The sequence below is a fragment of the Rhincodon typus genome, chromosome 17 (assembly GCF_021869965.1).
Source record: "Rhincodon typus isolate 14 chromosome 17, sRhiTyp1.1, whole genome shotgun sequence".
Classification (NCBI taxonomy): Eukaryota; Metazoa; Chordata; class Chondrichthyes; order Orectolobiformes; family Rhincodontidae; genus Rhincodon; species Rhincodon typus.
This window is the reverse complement of record NC_063348.1, coordinates 7,745,063-7,766,127: the sequence shown is the minus strand read 5'-3', so window position 1 is coordinate 7,766,127 and position 21,065 is coordinate 7,745,063. Positions and strand designations below refer to the sequence as shown.

The 21,065-nt window shown below is 42.0% G+C and overlaps 1 protein-coding gene across 1 annotated transcript in view; it reads left to right on the top strand.

Moving 5' to 3' along the window:
- The first annotated feature begins 894 nt into the window (after positions 1–894).
- The window catches only part of trpm5 (transient receptor potential cation channel, subfamily M, member 5), a 70,528-nt gene continuing 50,357 nt past the window's right edge, over positions 895–21,065 (top strand). Inside the window, exons 1-7 of the mRNA XM_048607002.1 lie at positions 895–1,056; positions 5,509–5,675; positions 7,175–7,346; positions 9,889–9,953; positions 13,695–13,880; positions 18,982–19,084; positions 19,214–19,332. Of these exons, the coding sequence (XP_048462959.1) occupies positions 996–1,056; positions 5,509–5,675; positions 7,175–7,346; positions 9,889–9,953; positions 13,695–13,880; positions 18,982–19,084; positions 19,214–19,332 (873 nt within the window). The 5' untranslated portion in view covers positions 895–995. The remainder of the gene's footprint in view (positions 1,057–5,508; positions 5,676–7,174; positions 7,347–9,888; positions 9,954–13,694; positions 13,881–18,981; positions 19,085–19,213; positions 19,333–21,065) is intronic.

The window sequence follows — 21,065 nt, the reverse complement described above, 5'->3', positions numbered from 1 at the left end:
TAGGAGCAGAAAGGCTGAAGTTTCAGGCCTAGCCCCTTCAGGCCCGAAACGTCAGCCTTTCTGCTCCTATGATGCTGCTTAGCCTGCTGTGTTCATCCAGCTCTGCACCTTGTTGTAACCTGAAATGTTAACTTTGTTTCCCTCTTCAGATGGTGTCAGACCTGCGGTGTATTTCCTACGTTCCTACTTTCTGCACTTTGTATTGTATTTCACATTTCTAGCACCTGCAGTACTTTGCTTGCATAGAAATCTTCTGCTTTATTTCAAGAAAAATCTACAATGAAGAGTGTTGTGAGTAAATTCTCACTTCACTGTTGCATAAGGTCTGACGCACTAAATGGGGTAACAAAGAAATGTTTTGGATGCACTGTTGCCATATTCTGCTTGATGATGAGGCCTGAACTTAACTGTCTTAGGAGAATTACATTGTTAGTCATAACTGGCCTCACATTTATTGATGCTGATTAATTTTATCAATATATAAAAACATTGTCAAACTGACATGATTTAGTGAACTGGTTTCTCTGATCTCGTATTATCTTCCAAATTAAAGACTGATATCTCTAAGATTCCAATTCTGATCCCCAGTTTTCATTGTTTCACATTTAGTGGTTGTGCTTTCTGTATAAGCTTTGAAATTTTCTCTATAAACCCCTTTACCTCTCTATCTTTAACTCCTTCCCAAAGTAAAATTCTGAAAGCCTAATCTTTGTCTATGTATTAGTCATCTTCCAACATCTGCTTAGTTGGTTCAATGTCTGTCTTTGTCTGACAGTATAACATCCCAGATACACACAGAGTTAAAGAAGCTATATAAATGCAAGTTGAAGTTGCTACTTTGTTTTCAATTTGCTTTGGCACTTCTGCTGTTGTAGTTCGTGCGAGTATCCTGTAACACTCCCCCAGCCGCTATATTTGACTTGCTCACTGGAGACTGGAATTTGCCAGCCCCAAACTTAGTTGTCTCGATTGTTGGAGGAGAAGAAAATGTTCTGATGAAACCATGGCTTCGGGATACCGTCAGAAAAGGCCTGGTGAAAGCTGCTCAAAGCACAGGTAAATGACGTCTCACATTCCTAAAATATGTACCGAGAACTTTCTCATTAAATATGTCAAGGCTAATGAATGCCAGATCTCATTCTGGGAAATAACGTAGGACAAATGGAGTGTGTTATTTTGAAGGCAATCTGGGAAATAATGATCATAATATAATTAGATTTAAAGTAGGTATGGAGTGGATCAATGGGGAATAAAGGTGACTGGAAGGCAGACAGTTTCAATGATGTGAGAAGTGCACCGGGGAAATAAAAAGTGGCTAAGAAAATTGTAAAGGAGTGATGGCAGGTTTTTTCAGACAAAGGTAGTGTGTGGTGTTCATTGGGGACTTTTAGGCAGGGAGCATGGAGAAGTACAAAGAAGGTGAGGTGTGAGAGCCCATAGAATTTCACCACATCAAGAAGACTTGTGGTGGCAGGGAAGTTCGAAGATGCCCTACCTGCTCAGAGATCTTTTGAAGTCCTTGAGTAACTAACAATGGTATGTTTCACCACTGCTGACATTTTGCCAGTTTGCAGGAGGGTTTTTCACCATGTGGGCGAGCCATCAAGTAAAACCTGGTGGCCTCCTTCCCTGCTTGTGAAATGGAAGGAGATCTCCTAACTGGGCATTCGGTAGCCTACAAGGGGGCTCCCTGGTGGCAAAAGGTGCCCATGCAGAACCACTGCGCTCATCGACAACTCCCACCCTTCACCAAAGCCTGCCTGACTGCCCTTGGACCAAGGTGAGTGGGTTGGGGTTGCTAGGGCCAATGTCCATGCGGCTTCTCCAGCCTGGATGCAGTGCTGGCAGTGACCACAGCATCTGGTGGCGCTGTTGGGACTGAAGAGCTACTAGACCTCCCACTGTCCAGTAGGCCTTGGTGGCAAAATATCAACCCTTTAAAGAAGTGGGAACCCCAGTGCCAGGCAATGAATTAACTGATAGCCACAGAATCTGATCAAGGCTCCTTGAAAAGACTGAGGAGGTTGTTCCACCAGTATTTCAGTCCACTGTTGGGGTCACCACCAGCCTGATGATAATTAGCCCAATTTAGGCGCAAACGATCCATATTTCAAAAAAGAGGAAATGTTACAACATCTGATGCCAGGTCACCTTGGATTACAAAGGCACTGCAGGTTAAAAATGAACTATAAAATAGAAGGGTTATGAAAAATGTCAGTTATAGAATTTTTAAAGAAAGGTAAGAAAAATGGGGGTTAGAAAAGAGCAAAATGGAAATGGACAAGGACAGAATAAGAAGTAGGATTTGTAGCTAATGTAAAGTGGGGGCCAAAAATCTTGAAGGGATAGAGGGCTCATAAAGTGTACGTTCACAAGTCTTTGAAGGTGAGCAGGCAAGTTAAGAAGGCTGTTAGGAAACCGTAAGGGATTACATGGACTTGAAAGTAGGAACGTTGAATTTAAAGCCCATGCTGGCGTGTGAAAATGTGGTTTGTTCTTGGTTTGTTCTTAGTTGGTTCACAGTTCCTTGAAAGTGGAGTTGCACGAGGATACCGAAGAAGACGTTTGGTATGCTTGCCTTTATTGGTCAGTGTGTTGAGTATAGGGGTTGTGAGGTCATGTTGCGTCTATACAGGACATTGGTTAGCCACTTTTGGAATACTGCGTGCAATTCTGGACTTGCTGCTATAGGAAGAGTGTTGTGAAGCTTGAAAGGGTTCAGAAAAGACTTACAAGGATGTTGCCAGGGTTGGAGGGTTTGAGTTATAGGGAGAGACTGAATAGGCTGGGGCTATTTTCCCTGGAGTGTTGGAAGCTGAGGGGTGACCTTTATAGAGGTTTACAAAATCATGAGGGGCATGGATAGGGTAAATAGACAAGGTCTTTTCCCCAGGATGTGGGAGTACAAAACCAGAGGGCATAGGTTCAAGGTGAGAGGGGAAAGAGTTAAAGGGACCTAAGGGGCAACTTTTTCACGCAGAGGGTGGTGTGTGTATGGAATGAGCTGCCAGAGGAAGTGGTGGAGACTGGTACAATTACAACATTTAAAAGGTATCTGGATGGGTTTATGAATAGGAAGGGTTTAGAGGGATATGGGCCAAATACTGGCAAATGATACTAGGTTTATTTAGCATACCTGGTCAGCATGGATGAGTTGAACTAAAGGGTCTGTTTCTATGCTGTGCATCTCTGAGTCTATGACTCTATGAAATATTGTTTACATTGATAGGCACCACACCTTAGGAAGGATGTCATGAGCTGGGAGAGAATACAAAGGAGTTCACCAAGATGCGACAGTTCAGCCAGTTTGGAGAAGCCAGGTTTTTTTGCTTAGACCAGAAAACAAATAAGGGGAAAGTATCCAAAATTATGAGAGCTTTGTTAAACTAAGTGCAAAGAAATACTTTCTCTGGCAAGTGGGCCAACAACCAGAGATCATTCATTTAAAATAATAAGAGAAAAGCTAGAAGGAAAGTGTGAGAAATTTCTTAACTTAAAGGGTGGTTGATAATGTGACATGTGATGGAATCAGACAGGACGGTAACCATTTGGACATGTACTTGATGAAGCTTAATTTGGAGGTTTATGAAGAAAGAAGGATTAAATTGGACAGCATTGACAATGAGACGAGACAGGTATGATGGTCTAAATAGCCTTTTTCTTGACTTTGAATGTTAGATTTTGTGCTTCTATCATCTCCTTGCTGGGAACCACGTATAGTCAAAAGCAGAAAGCGAGCATCAAAATATGAGAAAAGACAGTTTTCTTTTCATAACCTTTTGGTTAGAATTTAAGACTCTGATTTTCCAGATAATTAAAGGCTGAAGATACTCTGATGGATATGGGATCCAGGGAGTATCCTGATACATTGACTCTGCAGTAATTGCCCAGGAAGTTTCTATTCCAATGGGCACCCACCTGGTGCCCCCTGAAAATGTTGCCAATTCTGAATTAGAATTGGAGATGTCAGTGTGTTCGGACTGAATTAACTTTTTAATAGTATTGCAGGGAAGGTTTGAGAGATTAATAGCTACTCTACGTCAGAGGTAACTACACAACTCACTTGCACAATCAGTCCCACTATCGTCCCATACCCAAACCAACTGACAAATGAGCTGACCCATCGAATTCTTTGTCACTCATGTGGCGACAGGAACTTACCAAAGTCAAACAGTGATAGGAGGATAAACTACGAGTGAGTGTGAACTGGCCGACAGCAAGTCCGGAGCAGTGAGCCCTCGTGGCCCAGACCTTGTGAGCAGTGAGCCCTGCAGCAGCGTGTGGACCGCGAGCCCAGGAGCAGCACATGGGGAAGCAGCCCCGGAGCATCGCGCAAGCAGCGAGCGATAGCAGGTGGGAGAAGGCAGCCCGATAAGTGCCGGAGCAGGCAGGCCCAGGGACACTCCCGGCAACATGGCGTGGGCTGGGCAGCCCGGAGCGGGACAGTGTGGGCTGGGAATTCTGGACCAAGACTCTGGTGGCAGCATGTTGCAGCAGCAGAGAAGGAAAGTTTGGACTCTCTTTAAGTTATTTTTTTTTAAACTACTTTTATTCTAAGTTAATGTGAATGGCGCTTCTGCACGTCGGTGGTACACACTTTTCACTGTATTTTTGTCGAATACTTGTGACAATAAAGGATATTCAATAAGGTAATGGCTCTGAAAGGACATATTTTGGAGACTTAATGAAGCTCCATCCAATCTGATGACATCATACGGTTATGGGTAGGGAAAAGAGGAATCTAACTTGAGATCCTGATGGGGACAGATGTGTTGTCACTGCCTCCAGATTTATCCAGTTGGATAATAATTTATTTTGTGTAACCTGTACCCATTGCTTTCATGCAACACGTTACATCTTGTTCAGTCAAGCACTTCCTCTTGTTAAGACTCACTAATTGTTTATCCTCCTACCACTGTTTGACTTTGGTAAGCTCTTGTTGCAGTTCTGTAAGGTTTCGTTGACCGTCTTATCTTGGTGTGTGTTACAGCACCCTGTCAGGGACTGTCTAACCTGATAAAAGTTTTCTTTTGAAAGAGTCGATAAAAGTATCAGTGGCAACACTTGACCCCAGTTCTGCAGCACATCCAAAATTGCCAACTGGCAACCACCTTAACCACCCAGTTTGGCACCCTACCACCTCATCCAACCTTACACACTTGCTTTCTCTCCGTGGCCTGTCAAAAAGCCTTTGGGACTTTTAAACCGTGTTTACTTGCTTTGATATGGCAGCTATTGCTGTAAAAAGTGGCTTCTCCTAGTGGTTCACTCTCTTGTGCTGCCTGTGTGGTTTGTTATTGCTGCATCTGTTTGGGTGGATCAGAATTTAGGCCCAAAAAAGTCTTAGAAAGGTAAGAAAGTCATGTTTTGCTTTGAAAACAGGGATTACAACCCAGGTCAGAAGATTTGGATGAGAAAGGTGACATATTAGGTATGATAGTGAAAATGAAAGTTGATTTTTTTTTGCTTATAACTGAAAAATCACACTTTGGCCAAATTTACATACAGGAGCTTGGATTATTACAAGTGGTTTGCGAGCCGGAATCACCAAACACATTGGGGAGGCAGTCCGTGATCATGCGCTGGCCAACACATGCTCTAAGATCAAAGTCTTTGCGATAGGAATATCACCATGGAAAATTATTTCTGACCATGAAGGCTTAGCCAATGTTAAGGTAAACTATTCAAACAATTTGTAACGCCCTTCCTTAGTTCACACCTCTCCAGCTTTAAGGGAGATAGGTCTTGTTCTGAACAATTTGTGATGTATTTTCATTCTTTAGCCCTACATTGGGGTGGGAGGAAGGAGGGGAGATGTGGCAGAAGGCCTGATAAACAAGTTGGGGACTGTACATGCTGGGTCACAAATCTCACTGGAATCGAGGGCTGCTTTGTTTTGTGAGGGGGTGGCAGAAACGCAAACACAGTGCTCTCCAGCAGAGGGGTACCAACCAGGCTGGGATTTTGCCTTGAGTTGAACTCATACCTGCCAGTAGGCTTGGAAGCAGAGAGGGTGAGGGGTGTTATGACCTGTTGAATGGCCAAAGCAGGGCTCACCATGTCGTTCAGGCCTGGAACTCAATTTGGATGATGAAGAAGGAATTGGTTTTGTTTACAGAACTTCAATCAGGAGGCAGCTAGGCCTGGGCATACTGGACCTGCCATTGGACCTCTCCCATTTATGTTACACTTTACCCCTCCTCCAAGGATCCACAGGACAGAAAATTCTGGTTTCCCCCATTGGTGCGTTTGCATGAGAGTGAGGTCTGTAAAACTCCCCAGACGCATTTCTGAACCTAACCCCCTCCCCCCACTCCCAGCCTGCCCTGAAATTGCATTGCCTATTATTTTACAGAGGGTAGGGGCACAGGAAAGACTTGTGAGGCCTAGGGTGCTCTGTTTTCCCTGTCACCGTACAAAGGCCTCTTCCTATGTCCTCAAAGTTTTGAAGTTGGCAGGGTGGGTTAGGGGCAGGGGTGTAGCCTGACATGACAGCCTCCTTGGGTGGGCAGTTAGGCAACTCCCTGAAGGAGTTTCCACATTTCCAACTCCTCCTTCAAGGTCAACCTCCCACTGGCTTTTCCATCAAGCCCGCTGCTTTTGTCTATCCCATCTTATCTGTTTCACCTCTCTTTGCCTTCGCAAGAGTCTCCCCTTGGAATCCAGAACTGCTTGCAGTTCCAATTCTGGACATGGTTACCAGTGGCACAGCTGAGAGTATATGATTACCAGACTCTTGGATTGGCCAACAGCTGTCTGAGGCTGGACTTTTGCCTGAGGGAGGGGTGGAAAGTCAGCTTCCACCCAGTTATCTCTCTGTGAAGCGTTAAGTGGCAGCTGGGATCAGTGGGGATGCACTCCCGCTGACCATTCAGATGATGGAGTGGGAAACTCTACCATCTGAAAAATCCTGCTCCTGGAACTTTTTCCATCTTCCTGAGAGGGCAGGTGTTTCATCGGACAGTGCTGGACTCCCTTTAATACTGAACTCAACTGTCAACCCCAATGAACTCAAGTCATTGGAGTTTGATTTGAACTCACAATATCCTAACTTGGATTTATGTGCTGCTACCCACCGGCAGCAAATCTGTCTGCACCAAGTAAGAAAATGTTATCATTCTTGAATTGGTCCATCTGATTTTCTATGACTTTTGTTTTTCAAATCTTTACTTAGAAACATTGTCCAGCAATATACCAGGTTGAGGAGACAACCCAAGGTCCTCTTTACTTCTTGGATAACAACCATTCCCATTTCATACTGGTGGATGATGCCACTCCTAGTGGGACCACCACATTGTGGCTCAAACTACTGAAGCATATTTCTGAACAGCGGACAGGATACGCTGGTAAGTACACTAAAGACTCTGCTCAGAGAGGCAATATCTGAGGAGAGTGAATGGGAATCTCCATTGTCAGAACTGAGGGGGGTGGTGAATGGGAATCTAGAACATAGAACAGTGCAGCACAGTACAGGCCCTTCGGCCCATGATGTTGTGCTGAACCATTATCCTACTAAGATCAAACTACCCTGCATACCCTACATTTTACTATCCTCCACGTGCCTCTCCAAGAGTCGCTTATAAGTCTCTAAAGTTTCTGACTCCACTACCACTGCCGGGAGCGCATTCCACACGCCCACCACTCTCTGTGTGAAGAACCTACCTCTGACATCTCCCCTATACCTTCCTCCAATCACCTTAAAATTATGCCCCCTCATAATAGTCATTTCCGCCCTAGGAAAAAGTCTCTGGCTATCCAGTCTATCTATGCCTCTCATCATCTTGTACACCTCTATCAAGTCATCTCTCATCCTTCTTCGCTCCAATGAAAAAAGTCCTAGCTCCCTCAACCTTTCCTCATAAGACCTGCCCTCCAGTCCAGGCAGCATCCTGGTAAATCTCCCCTGCACCCTCTCTAAAGCTTCCACATCCTTCCTATAATGAGGTGACCAGAACTGAACACAATATTCCAAGTGTGGTCTAACCAGGGTTTTATAGAGCTGCAGCATAACCTCACGGCTCTTAAACCCAATTCCCCTGCCATTGTCAGAATTGAGGGGTGGTTAATGGGAATCTCCATTGACCGAATTGGGGGGCGGAGGTGAATGTCACCAGTTTCCTCTCTCTGCATGAACTCATTGTTACATGGAACATCATCTCCTTTTAACTCCACTCACTTCCTCCAAAAAGGAGTTGTTGTTAATTTTACCTGTTTTATTCTAGCTGTGGATGCCTTTTGTTGGATAATCATTGTTTCAGTACTACTCAAGCCCTTCCCTCACCTCTTTCCCTAGTACACTGATGATGACGTTGGTGTCATTTCCTGAATTTGAAAATTGAAATTGCTACCAATTTCCACTCTTCACATAGTTCATCTCCAACTTTTTTTTCCCTCATCTTTCCCGACTTTGTTCCCATAAGCAAGGCTTATCAACTATCATTCACTAAAAACCCCACATTGACTCCCATAGCTATCCTGACTATGCTTGGTCACATGTTGCTTTCTGTAAGGTCTCTGTCCCGTTCTCTCAATTTTTCTATCTACCGTTAATTCTGTTCACATTATGCAATCTTCAGTAGTAGAACTTACAATAACACTTCAAAAGGAATTGTGAAATACCACCACTTACTCGAAGGCATCAAGAGTGCCCACCTCCTGCGAAAGAATATACACGTATATGTATTTTTAAAATAGCCTTTGTTTTAAGTACAGCGCAACAAAACATTGATCTCATTCTTGCATCTAGAAACATTTTTCAGTTTGCTATCCAGCGAAAGAACTGGTCTTACAGGTCTGTCATGGGTTAGAGAAACTATTCAATTTTCATTTGTCCTTCAGTATCAAAAGTAACTCAGTTTGTTGTGTAAATCCAAATGTTCATGGGTTCAATTCAATTCAAGGGAACTGAGAATATAACCTAGGTTTGCGATTTACTGGACTGTCAGAGTTGCTGCCTTTTGGATAAGATGTTAAATGTGTGTCCCTGTCTTCTCTTTCAAGTGGATATCAAAGATCTCAAGGCATTACTTTACTTTAAAGAGAGTTCTCCCCAGTGCTCTGATCAATACTTTTCACTCAACTAACATCACTCTCAAAAATTATTTATTGTATTGCCGTTTATGGGATCTCACTGTGCTCAAATTGGCTTTAGTGTTTCTGACGTTACATTGGTGACAAAAAGCTAAAGCATTGCAATGGCTGTAAACATTTTCAGAACATCTTGAGATCCTGAAAAATTCCCTTCAAATGCACAGCTTTCTTTTTCTTTCTTTTGGCTTTAATTTTGAGAAAAATTGAGATTATTCAGATCGTGCGATGGACAGTCATTTCACATTATGGGTTTCAGTGCCCAGCTGGAAAGTTGAACATCTAGCCTCTGATATCAAAAGTAGTTTGCTCTCACATGAAGTTTAACTCTGAGTATAATAGTATTCTGTTCACCTCACTGGCCATCTTGTGGCCATGTACCAGCAGGTTAGGACAACCTCTGGGGCAGTTGGAGCTCAGCCAAATCACTCCAAAGTTCCTTTTGAGACAGAACTCTAAACAAGGGCAAAGGCAAGACTTTTAATCTGAGTGCCGTGTGACAATGTTCATGCAATTACACGTTGCAGTACAGGAGGCACAAAAACTGACCTTTGAATTGTTACGTTATTTCAATGTTGTGTGATCCCAGATGTAAAAGACCACAAAAGTGGATACTGCACCATCATTCCCCACCTACCCCTTAGTATTGGATGGAACGGTGTACTTACCACTACTTAAAATGATAGTCATTAATCCTTTCTGAGTTAGTTGGTTAATCTATTAGAAATGCTTTCCATCTTAATGAAAGCAGCACTGAGACTCATACTGTGTGTGTTAAACTCTGCTTCTGTCTTTTTGCAGGAACTGGCAGTATTGAAATTCCTGTGCTCTGTGTTCTTGTCCATGGTCATCCAGAACTATTGCAGGTAACACACCTCTTGCTTGATTAGCTGATGAATGGAATAATGGTTTTGTAAAACACGTGCATTTCCACCCTAGTACTGAAGGAACAGTCCTCCTTACATTCTGCACCCCACTCAATTTAAGCCACCGATTTTGCCGTGATATAATTTGGAAACAATGCCATAAGTTCACAATTCTTTTCATCTGCACTGCCACGCTACTGGTCTTTGTGACAAGAATTCATAACTGATCTTCAGGTGGTTTATTAAGAAGATGTCTTAGATTATCTAAATTGGCAGAAAAAACACATGACCCAGTACAGGTAAGAACAGTTTCCTGAACCTGGATTGAGCAAACTGATTGAGGAGCAAGTGATGCTGTTCTTTACGGTTGATGGTGGCTATCTCCTCTGGTTTATTTGATAAACAGATGCTGATCTCTACAGCTGGAATGGTAAATTACTCAATTGTCTTCGGCTGCTGAACGATAGCATGGATTACTTTGGAAAGTCCTTCTCTGTTATAAGTCCTCTTGAACTAACCAAGCTATTGGGCCAGAATCAGGATAAGAATATATATAGTACAGACATAAAGAAATAGGATCAGGAGTAGACCATTCAGCCCATCGAGTTTGCACTGCCAGTTAATGAGATCATGGTTGACCTACTTCAGGACTAAGAACAGTCCTATTGGACTTGATGTTAACTCTGTTTCTCTCTCTACAGATGCTGCCAGACCTGTTGAGTTTCTTCAGAATTTTTGTTTTTTGCTTCAGATTTCCAGCATCTGCAGTAGTTTGCCTTCATTAAGTTAGCTCTGGTGTCCTAGTCAACATTTATAACTCAATCAATGTCCACAAATGGCATATCTGCTTAAACTGCATACAAATTGACTATTGTGATTCCTAGATTGCAAGTGACTACACTTCAAAAACTACTTTGTTGGCTGTAAAGTGCTTTGAAACGTTTGGTGGTTGAGAGTGCCACATAAATGCAAGTCCCTCTTTAATGCCTTTTATTGGCGTTTGCTGTTTAAAATGCCTGCTAATCAACTGTAAAAGTGTCTCCATGTAAGCATTCATAGTGCAAGCCTCAACTCATTCACCACGATGCTGTTTTGCAACAAATGTGGATGAACAGATACTGCTGACATCATCACGTGCCCATTGCTGCCCCTCCCTCGTTGTTCTGAACATTGCGTCCCCTGCTCGCTACTGCTCTTTCCAACTGCCCTGCTTTCTTGCCCAGGGGGTGAGGGTCAGGTAGGGCTCTTTCTGAGAGCTCCTATGAGTCACCAGGTTTGCAATTGATTTTCGGCGATACCAGGCTGCCACGCTAGATAAATGCGGCGATGACATTGGCACTGTGGCCTGTAAGTGCAACCCTGCAGTCATAAAGGCAGCAAACGTGCCCCTGTCGGTGTCTGGTGCTGAAGGAGGTTATCTCAGCTGGGACATTGAGTGTCCCTGTGCTTGTGAGGGAAAAATCACATTGTCTTCCTGTTCCTGATTCCTAACCAATCAGTCGATGTCATGGAGGTAATTTGACCCATTTTAGATCGTCCTTTGCAACCTTCCCTTTTAGAGTAAAGGACGAAACTTTTCTCTTCCTCTCCACACTGACACTCCAATCCCTCCAGACACTCTCAAGTACATGGTCTAATTGATTCTTGAACAGTTTAAAGTGTATACCTCCATTCCGTGACCCATTCTCTAAAGACTTGTTCACCACCTATAAGACACCAGTCGGGAGTATGATGGAATATTCTTCGCTTGGCTGGATGGGTGCAGCTTGGTCAATAGCCAAAAAATTCAACACCATTCACGACAAAGCATCCTGCTTGATCAGAAGGTCATCCACTACCTTAAAAAGTAACTCCCTCCAGTGCAAGCAGTGTGCGCCATCTACAAAAGTGCTTCCAAAGCTGTTTCCTATTGTGAATCTGTTTTGGTGCCTGACATTAGCTATTACCCCAGACCTGCGAGATTGAGGGTGGGGTGTGGTGAGAGACCTGTGAGAGATTTTTTGTGGGAGTAGGGAGGGAGGCTGTTTTGTTTGCATCATTTGTAGAATTTTAAATTCAAGGATAACCTTTATCAGCACAGCATCTGGACCTCAGCTTAAGGCCACCCCACTTTAACAAAAGTCTCTGATCTCTGGGATGGCACAGTCGCTCAGTGCTTAGCACTGCTGCCTCACAGCGCCAGGGACCCGGGTTCAATTCCACCCTTGGGCGCCTGTCTGTGTGGAGTTTGCACATTCTCCCTTTGTCTGTGTGGGTTTCCTCCGGGTGCTCCGGTTTCCTCCCACAGTCCAAAGATGTGCAGGGTAGGTGGATTGGCCATGCTAAATTGTCCATAGTGTCCAGGGATATTTAGGTTGGGTGGCTTCGACATGGGGTAGTGCAGAGGTAGGGGAATGAGTCAGAGTGGGATGCTCTCCGGAGGGGCAGTATAGACTTGTTGGGCTAAATGGCCTGTTTCCACACTGTAGGGATTCTATGATCTATGATGATCTAAAGGGGCCACACAATGTTTGGCTATTAGTCAGACCACAACTGGAATACTGTGGATAGTTTTGGGCCTCTTATCTCAGGAAAGATAACACTGCCATTGGAGGAAGCCCAGAGATGGACTTTTACTAGGCTGATACCTGTTTTGGGGAAGAGATTGAGGAGACTGGGTCTGTACTCGGCGTTTTCAAGAATAAGAGGCTATCTGATTGAAACATGCAAGATTTTTAGGGGTCTTGAAGGGTAGATACAGAGAGTATCTACCCTTGTGGGAGCATCTAGGACCAGAGGCCGTAATCTGTATAAGACAGAGATGAGGAGGAATTTCTTCTGAGGGTTGCGAATTTGTGGAATTCTTTACCGCAGTGGGCTGTTGAGGCTGGGTCACTTAGGTATATTTAAGGCTGAGATAGATGGATAGATTTTTAATCAGTAAGAAGAGCAAGAGTTATGCAGAAAAGGAAGGAAAGTGGAGTTGAAGATTATTGCATAAGCCATGATCTTATTGCATGGTTGAGGAGACTTGATGGATTGAATGGCTTATTTCTGCTCCTGCATCTTTCGCTCTCATGATCAGTCCTCTGCAGCGACAATCACCGCCTCTGAGCTTGCAACCCCAAAACTTCCCACAGTTTCAGAAGCCCGACCAAAGCTTCTTCAACAGCACTTCCCAAATGTGTAATCTGTACCACCTGAAAGGACAAGGGCAGCAGAGGCACAGAAATGCCAGTGCCCGCGAGATCCCATTCAAGTTGCTCGCCATCTGATTTGGAATATATCACCACTACTTTATTGTCGCTGGGTCAAAATCCTGTAATGTACATCTAACAGCACTGTGAGATTGCTTTCATTGCACACAGACCACAGCGTTTCAAGAAGGAAGGATGACTGACACCTTCTCAATGCTAATTACTGATGGGCAGTAAACACCAGTGATGTCCCACAAGTAGATGAGGTACCACAGGCAATGTTCTCGTGAGCAGATAGACCTTTCAAGAAAGTAGGGTTGGAGTAAGAGAACTGAAGAAAATTAACAAAGAGAACCGATTAATGAAGTATAATCTTTCTGCAGGACTGAGTCTGCAAAACGATATAGCAGTGTATTCTGTTATGTTCTATCGATGTTCTAGGGAAGTGGGTAATTGTTCTATGTCTATAGCTGTGGAACCATAGTTAAAATGAATATTCTATGATTGCTGTTACTAAATCAAAAGATGCCAAGTCTTGATAAGTGAGCTTCAACTTGTTTTATAGAAAGTGTACCAAGGGATGGAAAATTCTGTTCCGTGGCTAGTTCTGGCGGGATCTGGAGGCATTGCTGATGTTATTGCCTCATTGATGCATGGACCTTTGGTTCCAGAGACTGTACAAGAACAACTTCAGGAAAAATTCCCCAGAGAAACCTTTTCAAAGGAGAATATTCTCAAATGGACCAAACTGGTAAGATTAGCATTGTCGCCAGTGCATTGGACAAGTACTGAGCAAGACTTGATATCTTATTTCAATCAAAAAAAACACAGAATGCTGGAGAAAGTCAGCAGGTCTGGCAGCATCTGTGCTGTTTTGAGCCCAGTACGAAAAGGAGTCATATCAGACTCAAAACAATAACTCTGAATCTTTTTCCGCAGATATTGCCAGACCTGCTGACTTTCTCCAGCATTCTATGTTTCAGATTTCCAGTATCTGCACTTGATTTTATTGACATTTTATTTGTCTGTTTTATGACTTTGTGTTGACTTTGTTGTAGACCAGATCAGACTTCCTCAAAATTATTTTTAAAAAGTAGCCTAGAGCCTAAATTTTTTTTCTTATTTTTAAGGTAAAATGTAAAGGGCCGTATTCCAGATGCAATGTGACTGATCAAACCACATGATGTTAAGCAAAGCACAATGTATTTAAACATTATAGTTAAAATACAAAGAGGAGTTTAGAATAATTTAACTCTATTGGAAAACAACAGACCAATAGACAAAGTAACTATTACCAATTGACTGTGCCAATATAGTAGCATCCCATAAACAGACTCTTTTGCAAAAAAGCAAATTCAGAAAAATAGAGATAACAAGTTGTAAAGCTGGACAACACGGCAGGCCAAGCAGCATCAGAGGAGCTTTCCTGCTCCTCTGATGCTGCTTGGCCTGCTGTGTTCATCCAACTCTACACCTTGTTATCTCAGATTCTCCAGCATCGGCAGTTCCTACTATTTCAGAAAAATAGATCTGTCTCACAGGTAGTATAGCAGCCTAGGAAGAGAACTCCCAGCTTAATCGAGAGAGGGAAAAATAACGTCCACTTCTTCAAGTCCACAGCAGCAGACTTAAAGCTAAACCTAAAAACTAACAAAAAGACTTTGGAAATCCTGGTCTGTGAGAGCTGGCCACACCAAGCCAGGCTGCTTCTATTATTCCAATGGTTCAAAAAAAAACCAAGGCCTCACAAGCTGTTTAGGTTACTGGCTTGCCAAGTGGACAGCCCAGCACCTCTCACTAAAACAAAGAAAAGGACAAAATAATCTCTTAAAGCCATAGCATCATCACAAAGTATGCTCAGAAAGAGGAGTAGGACATTTCATCTCTCAAACCTGCTCTGTCATTCAGTTAAATCATGGCTGATGTACATCTTAATTCTGTATTTTAAGTTTCTTACTCAATATCATTTGATATTCTTCCTTAACAAAAGTCTATATATTAGTTTTGGAAGTTTTAGCAATATAAGTTTTTTTTGGGGGGGGAGGGGGAGGGGTGCAGCGGGTAAGAAATTTGCAGACTTCCATGACTCTGTTTCTGGGAAATTGTTCTTCCTGATTTCTGCCCTGAATGACCTAGTGCTAACTTTAGGACTAGCAGTGACACACTGAGGCCCTCCGAGGGGAGATAATTGTTCACTCAAGCCTCTTGGCGGCAGGGATTGGAGTGGATTGCAGAAAGTGGCGTCAGATTACATCCACCAAGACCAGAAATGTTCTCCGTGCTCCGAGTGTCATTTAACCACGGTTCTATACAAGTTTAACATAACTTCTCTGCTTTCCAAATTTTCCCTCTGGAAGTGAATCCCAGTACAGGAATTGTTTGTATTGTATTATGGTCTTCCTAACTTTGCCACTACCTTTTAGTGATTTTTGTATCCATATCACCAGATTTCTCTGTTCTTCTACCTGCTCTAGACACTCATTTTCAAGAAGTAGATGGCCTTCATATTCTTCCCACTAAACTGCACTATCTCATTCTTATCTATACTGAAACTAATTTGCTTACTGCTTGTCTGTTCTGTGAGTTGCTAATGGTTTTGTGTGTACATTATTAGCACAAGTATCAAATTTTACTTCAAAATACACAACTGGAACATTTTGTTATTTGAAAGACATTATTTCACGCAGGTTGCTGTATTGACTACATTTTTTCAAACACTAATTTCCACGCATTGAACTAGGCAGCAAAATATGCTGAGATTTACAAAGGTTTTATTGTAAGTAAATAGTTTTGCACAAACACCATTCTCTGTCCACTTGGCAAACCCTCAGTCTTTAAGTACAAAGTCTATTAAGCATCTCTTGCTATCAATCAACTCTGAAGCTGTTAGATTGAGCCTTAAAGGGACCCACGTTTCTAAATCTGACATATATGCCCCTGATTAACATCATCTTCATATTTTGAGATTCTATTTCCGTTTCTCAAATCCAAACTGTAAACATAAGTGGTAAACAACAGTGACTGTTGCAACAATCTTTGTGGGACGTCACTGTCCACCTCTTTTTCTTAAATTCCTTTTTCTTTTTCTTAAATTCTAGTTTTTCCCTTACATTTTTCTCTGCCATGATGTCTCATTACTGGTTAGTTTTCTCTCACTTTTGAATGAGATAAATTTGCACTTCTTCATTCATCGTTGTTTTAAATGGTTTCCCACTGCTGTTTTATTTTTATGTTTCAGTAAATTTTTGCCTGTTCGCTTTTCTTACTTCCTTCATCATCTCCTTAAAGTCAACCTTCTCTTTAATTATCGCTTTGGTCTGAGTCATTCTCACTTATTATCTTAAACTACATCATGTTGTGATTGCCATTGCCCAGATGTTCCCCTACATTTATTACTTTAATCTGGCTCATATCAGAATTTAAAACTCAGTTTTTCATTACCTAATATTTTCTTCTTTCACTTGGGTGATACGGTAACTCAGTGGTTAGCACTGGTGCCTCACAGCACCAGGGACCTGGGTTTGCGACTGTCTGTGTGGAATTTGCACATTCTCCCGGTGTCTGCATAGGTTTCCTCTGGATGCTCCAGTTTTCTCCCACAGTCCAAAGTCCAGTGCAGGTTAGGGTGGATTGACCATGCTAAATTGCCCATAGTGTCCAGGGATGTGTAGGTGAGCTGGAATAGCCAATGGGAAATGCAAGTTACAGGGATAGATTAAAGGGGTGGGTGTGGCTGGGATGCTGTTCAGCGTTTCGGTGTGAATTCAATGGGCAGAATAGCCTGCTTCCACACTGTAGGAATTCTGTGATTCATCGCCGTTGTTTTACTGCATTCTATGTTTTTTAGCACATTTTTATGACTCTACATAAATGCAAATGTGCTGTTGGTTACTGCAATCTTTTGTACATATGAAGGGAGTTACTGGATAAACAAAGTAGTTAATTGGGTGAATGAATAGCTTCAACTTATTGAGAATAGACTATTGTTTGTTCTGTGAATAGGAGGACTATGATTCTTGTTGAACTTCAATCCTTCACAATAACCTAATAATGAATAACAAAAAACATGGTATGGAAGGTATTACAACCCAGCAATAACAAGCCAAACCGAATCAGCCTGACTTTTGCTGGATTTGCAACTTGGTGAAATTAAAATATTCAATGACCCTCCAAAATTGTGCAGTTGTTCCTAACCAGACTTTATGAATAACAGATCTTGAACACCAAGCTTATAACTTAACAATTTATTATTAAAACTGTAACCTTAGCAGGACAAAGCTAAACAACAAGGTAGTCTAATTAATATGTATTATATGAACCCCAATCTTCTTTGAGCATAACCCTCAATCTCTCACAGACAGACAAACACAGATAAGAATTGTAATTTGTCAATTTAATTAAATAGTTTCAAATGATGGATGTCTAGCCTTCAGGCAATGAGTTGTTCACAGCCACAATTGTCTGATTTCAAAGTCATCAGTGACTGCAAACTGATGTGGACTTCCAGAAGAATTTAATTACTGCTTACAGCTGGAATTCTTTTCTCAGAACAGTCAACAATTTTTTAACTGGATAGGAAACTAGAGAGAGTTTTAAAAAAAAAGGAACAGCCAATGCCGAAGCTTCCAAAACCAGTCAGAACTGGGTTTCTCTTTTTTTCTTTCCTTCTGTTTCAAGTGATATTCTCCATGGTTGCCTGGTTAATGTTGGTCCTCTCTTGATTAACCAACTTAATATCTAGCCTGCTGCCAGCCCTGGGCATGGCAAGCTCAGTGTCGAGCCGTTCACAGTGTTCTTTAGATTGACAGAGACAACAAGGTGCAGGGCTGGATGAACACAGCAGGCCAAGCAGCATCATAGGAGCAGAAAGGCCGACGTTTCGGGCCTAGATTGACAGTTGCATTATCCTCTAAACCAGTCACCAACGGCAAACATCTGCCTTCATTTTTTTCTCTTTTAAAACATGCTGCTGTATACGTTTCAACCATCAACTTCAACCCATACTTCCACCAAAAATAAAATGCAGTGAGGCACCAGTGCTAACCACTGAGTTACCGTATCACCCAAGTGAAAGAAGAAAATATTAGGTAATGAAAAACTAGGTTTTAAATTCTGATACGAGCCAGATTAAAGTAATAAATGTAGGGAAATATAGTGAAAGTGTCCGCACAGTTTAGTGTTTACGTTGCTGGATAAATGGTCCAATGTCTTAGGATGAGCAACAAATGCTGGACTTGCCAGCAATGGACTCATCCCATGTTTAAAAAAAAGTAATAGAAACAAATGTAAAGTATGAATCACCACTTTCCTTTCAGAGGAACCCTACTGTCATTACCTTGGCTGGTTCATGTGCAACTTCAGATGAACAACTAAAAGTGACTTTTAACTTTTCTCTGAAATTGTACATGAGACTGCTAAGTTCAAGTAGGCAGTTCATCACCACCCTTTCCAGGGTAAATACGGATGGGTAACGAATACTTGCCTTGTCTGTGACACACTCATCCGTGACTAAATGTGTGATTCTCTTAGGCCAATTTCTATAGAAACTGAAATAATTTTATTCACCAGCAAAGCTTTCTGCTTTACATTGTGCAGAACTATATCTGCAGCTTGTGACCTCCGAACTCTTTGATATCCATTTCTCTTGAAACTCATTCTACTGAAATCAAAAATCATTAATTCAGTAGTAAGGCTTGTTCATGAGACAAACTGCTGAACATTAATGAGTCTCAGCCATTTTTAATGTCAGATGATTAAAACTTGACTTGCATGATTTAAAAATCTTGGGTAGCTTAATTTAAGGTATATTTCTGAGAAGGCAAATACAATATAAACTTCTGGATTCTTTTAAGATACAAAACATAATAGCCAAAGACCATATCTTAACAGTACACAACTCAGAACAGGAGAGTTCCGAGGACTTGGACACGATTATGCTGAAAGCCCTTGTCAAAGGTAGGGAGACTTCTATTATTTATACATCGACCACATTCTGGCATCAGTATTAGAAGGTAATGCTAAATATCAGGTTAAGTGCAGATATCATGCACATATTTATAATGAATGTTTGTCCCTCCTCTGTAGCATGTAAAAGTCAGACTCAAGAAGCCCAGGAGTATCTGGATGAACTAAAACTTGCTGTAGCCTGGAACAGGGTGGATATTGCCAAGAGCGAGATTTTCAATGGTGATGTGGAGTGGAAGGTAAGACGCGTAATTTATTTCAATGGGCGTTTCATCAAAGTGAAAGGGGAAGTGTGTGAAATTTTCCTGCATGTGTTAGTAACTGGGTGCGTTCAATATCTGTGGAACTGCATTCTTTGGCAGACTAAGCATGCTGATGGCAAGTTTATACCAGTTGCAATTTTCATTTGGATGTAAACCACTGGCAGTGAATCAGAAATTTCATAGATAAAAGCCTTACACAGTGTGGAAACAGGCCTTTTGGCCCAATAAGTCCACACCGATCCTCAGAACATTCCACCCAGACCCATCCCCCAAGAACCCACCTAATCTACACGTCCCTGCACACTACGGGCAATTTAGCATGGCCAATCCACCTAGCCTGTACGTCTTAGGACTGTGGCAGGAAACCGGAGCACCCAGAGGAAACCCACGTGGGGAGAACGTGCAAACTCCACACAGACAGTTACCCGAGGGTGGAATTGAACCCAGGTTCCTGGTGCTGTGAGGCAGCAGTGTTAACCACTGAGCCACTGTGCCGCCCCATTCATTCAAAAATGGAAAAGATAAGCTGAACCTGTAAGAATAAATGAAATCAACACACTAGAGTTATCTGAATGGCAAAAACAGAGTGACTTGTTGTGATCCTAGTGACATGTGTCAGCAATAAAACAAATTCTTCCTTTTGAATTTGCTTTTGTCAAGTTCCGAATTAAGAAAGGAAAAAGAAAATTGCATTATTATAGCATCGTTCACAACCTCAGGAGGTCCCAAAAAAGTTTTACATCTAGAGAAATACTTTTGAATGTATTGTCACTGTTAAGATACTTTCTGCATCCCAGACTCAATTGGCTGAATGGCCTGCTTCCACACTGTGGGGATTCTAAAATTCTCTGAATTAGGAGAAACATATTGTGTTAACAGTTATTCACCTAATGTTAAAGGTCTTCACTGCTTCAGTCAACACAGATCCCGCTCAATTGAAAGAATACAATGAATTAGTATATGTGCTGGCAAGCTGATCCACTAGTCCACAATAACCTGGGAGAATAAAAATATTCAAGCTAATTCAGGGGCTCATGTAACACAGTGGTAATGTCCTCACATCTGAACCAGAAGGCCAGAATCAAGTTCCACCTGCTCCAGATCTGTGTAAATACATTTCTGAACAAGTTGATATTCCTGTTCAATTCAGCTCAGCTCAAAGCTAATTCAGTCCCTCCATAACTTGGATACATTAATTGGAATTTCTAGCCCTCCCTAACTTAGTGAGTTGCGTTAATTGACCCACATTTACATAGTCTCATTGCTTCATTGTTTTGTAAATTATGGTTCAGCTCTGCTCTATGACTTTGAGCGTATCTCGGAAATCAAAGTGTTCAAAATTGGGAATTAATTTTAACTTCAATCAGCCTCAATATTCCCCTACATGTAAGATGGCCAAAACTCATTCAACTCATCTCTAGAGAGATCAACACAAATTCCAGGTGCATGTTGCAGTGCATAACTGAGGCAGAGCTGCATGGCTAGAAATGTGTCCTTCAGATGGGACGTTCAATGTCTACACAAAATTGAAATACTGCAAACACTAGAAATCAGAAACATATACACAATGCTGGAAGTACTCAACCGGCGAGGCAGCATTTGTTGAAAGGGAAACAGTGTTGATAGTTAAGGTGCAGAAACATTTCCACAGACGCTGTATTGACCTGTTCACTACTTCCAGCATTTTCTGTTTCTAATTGACACATTAA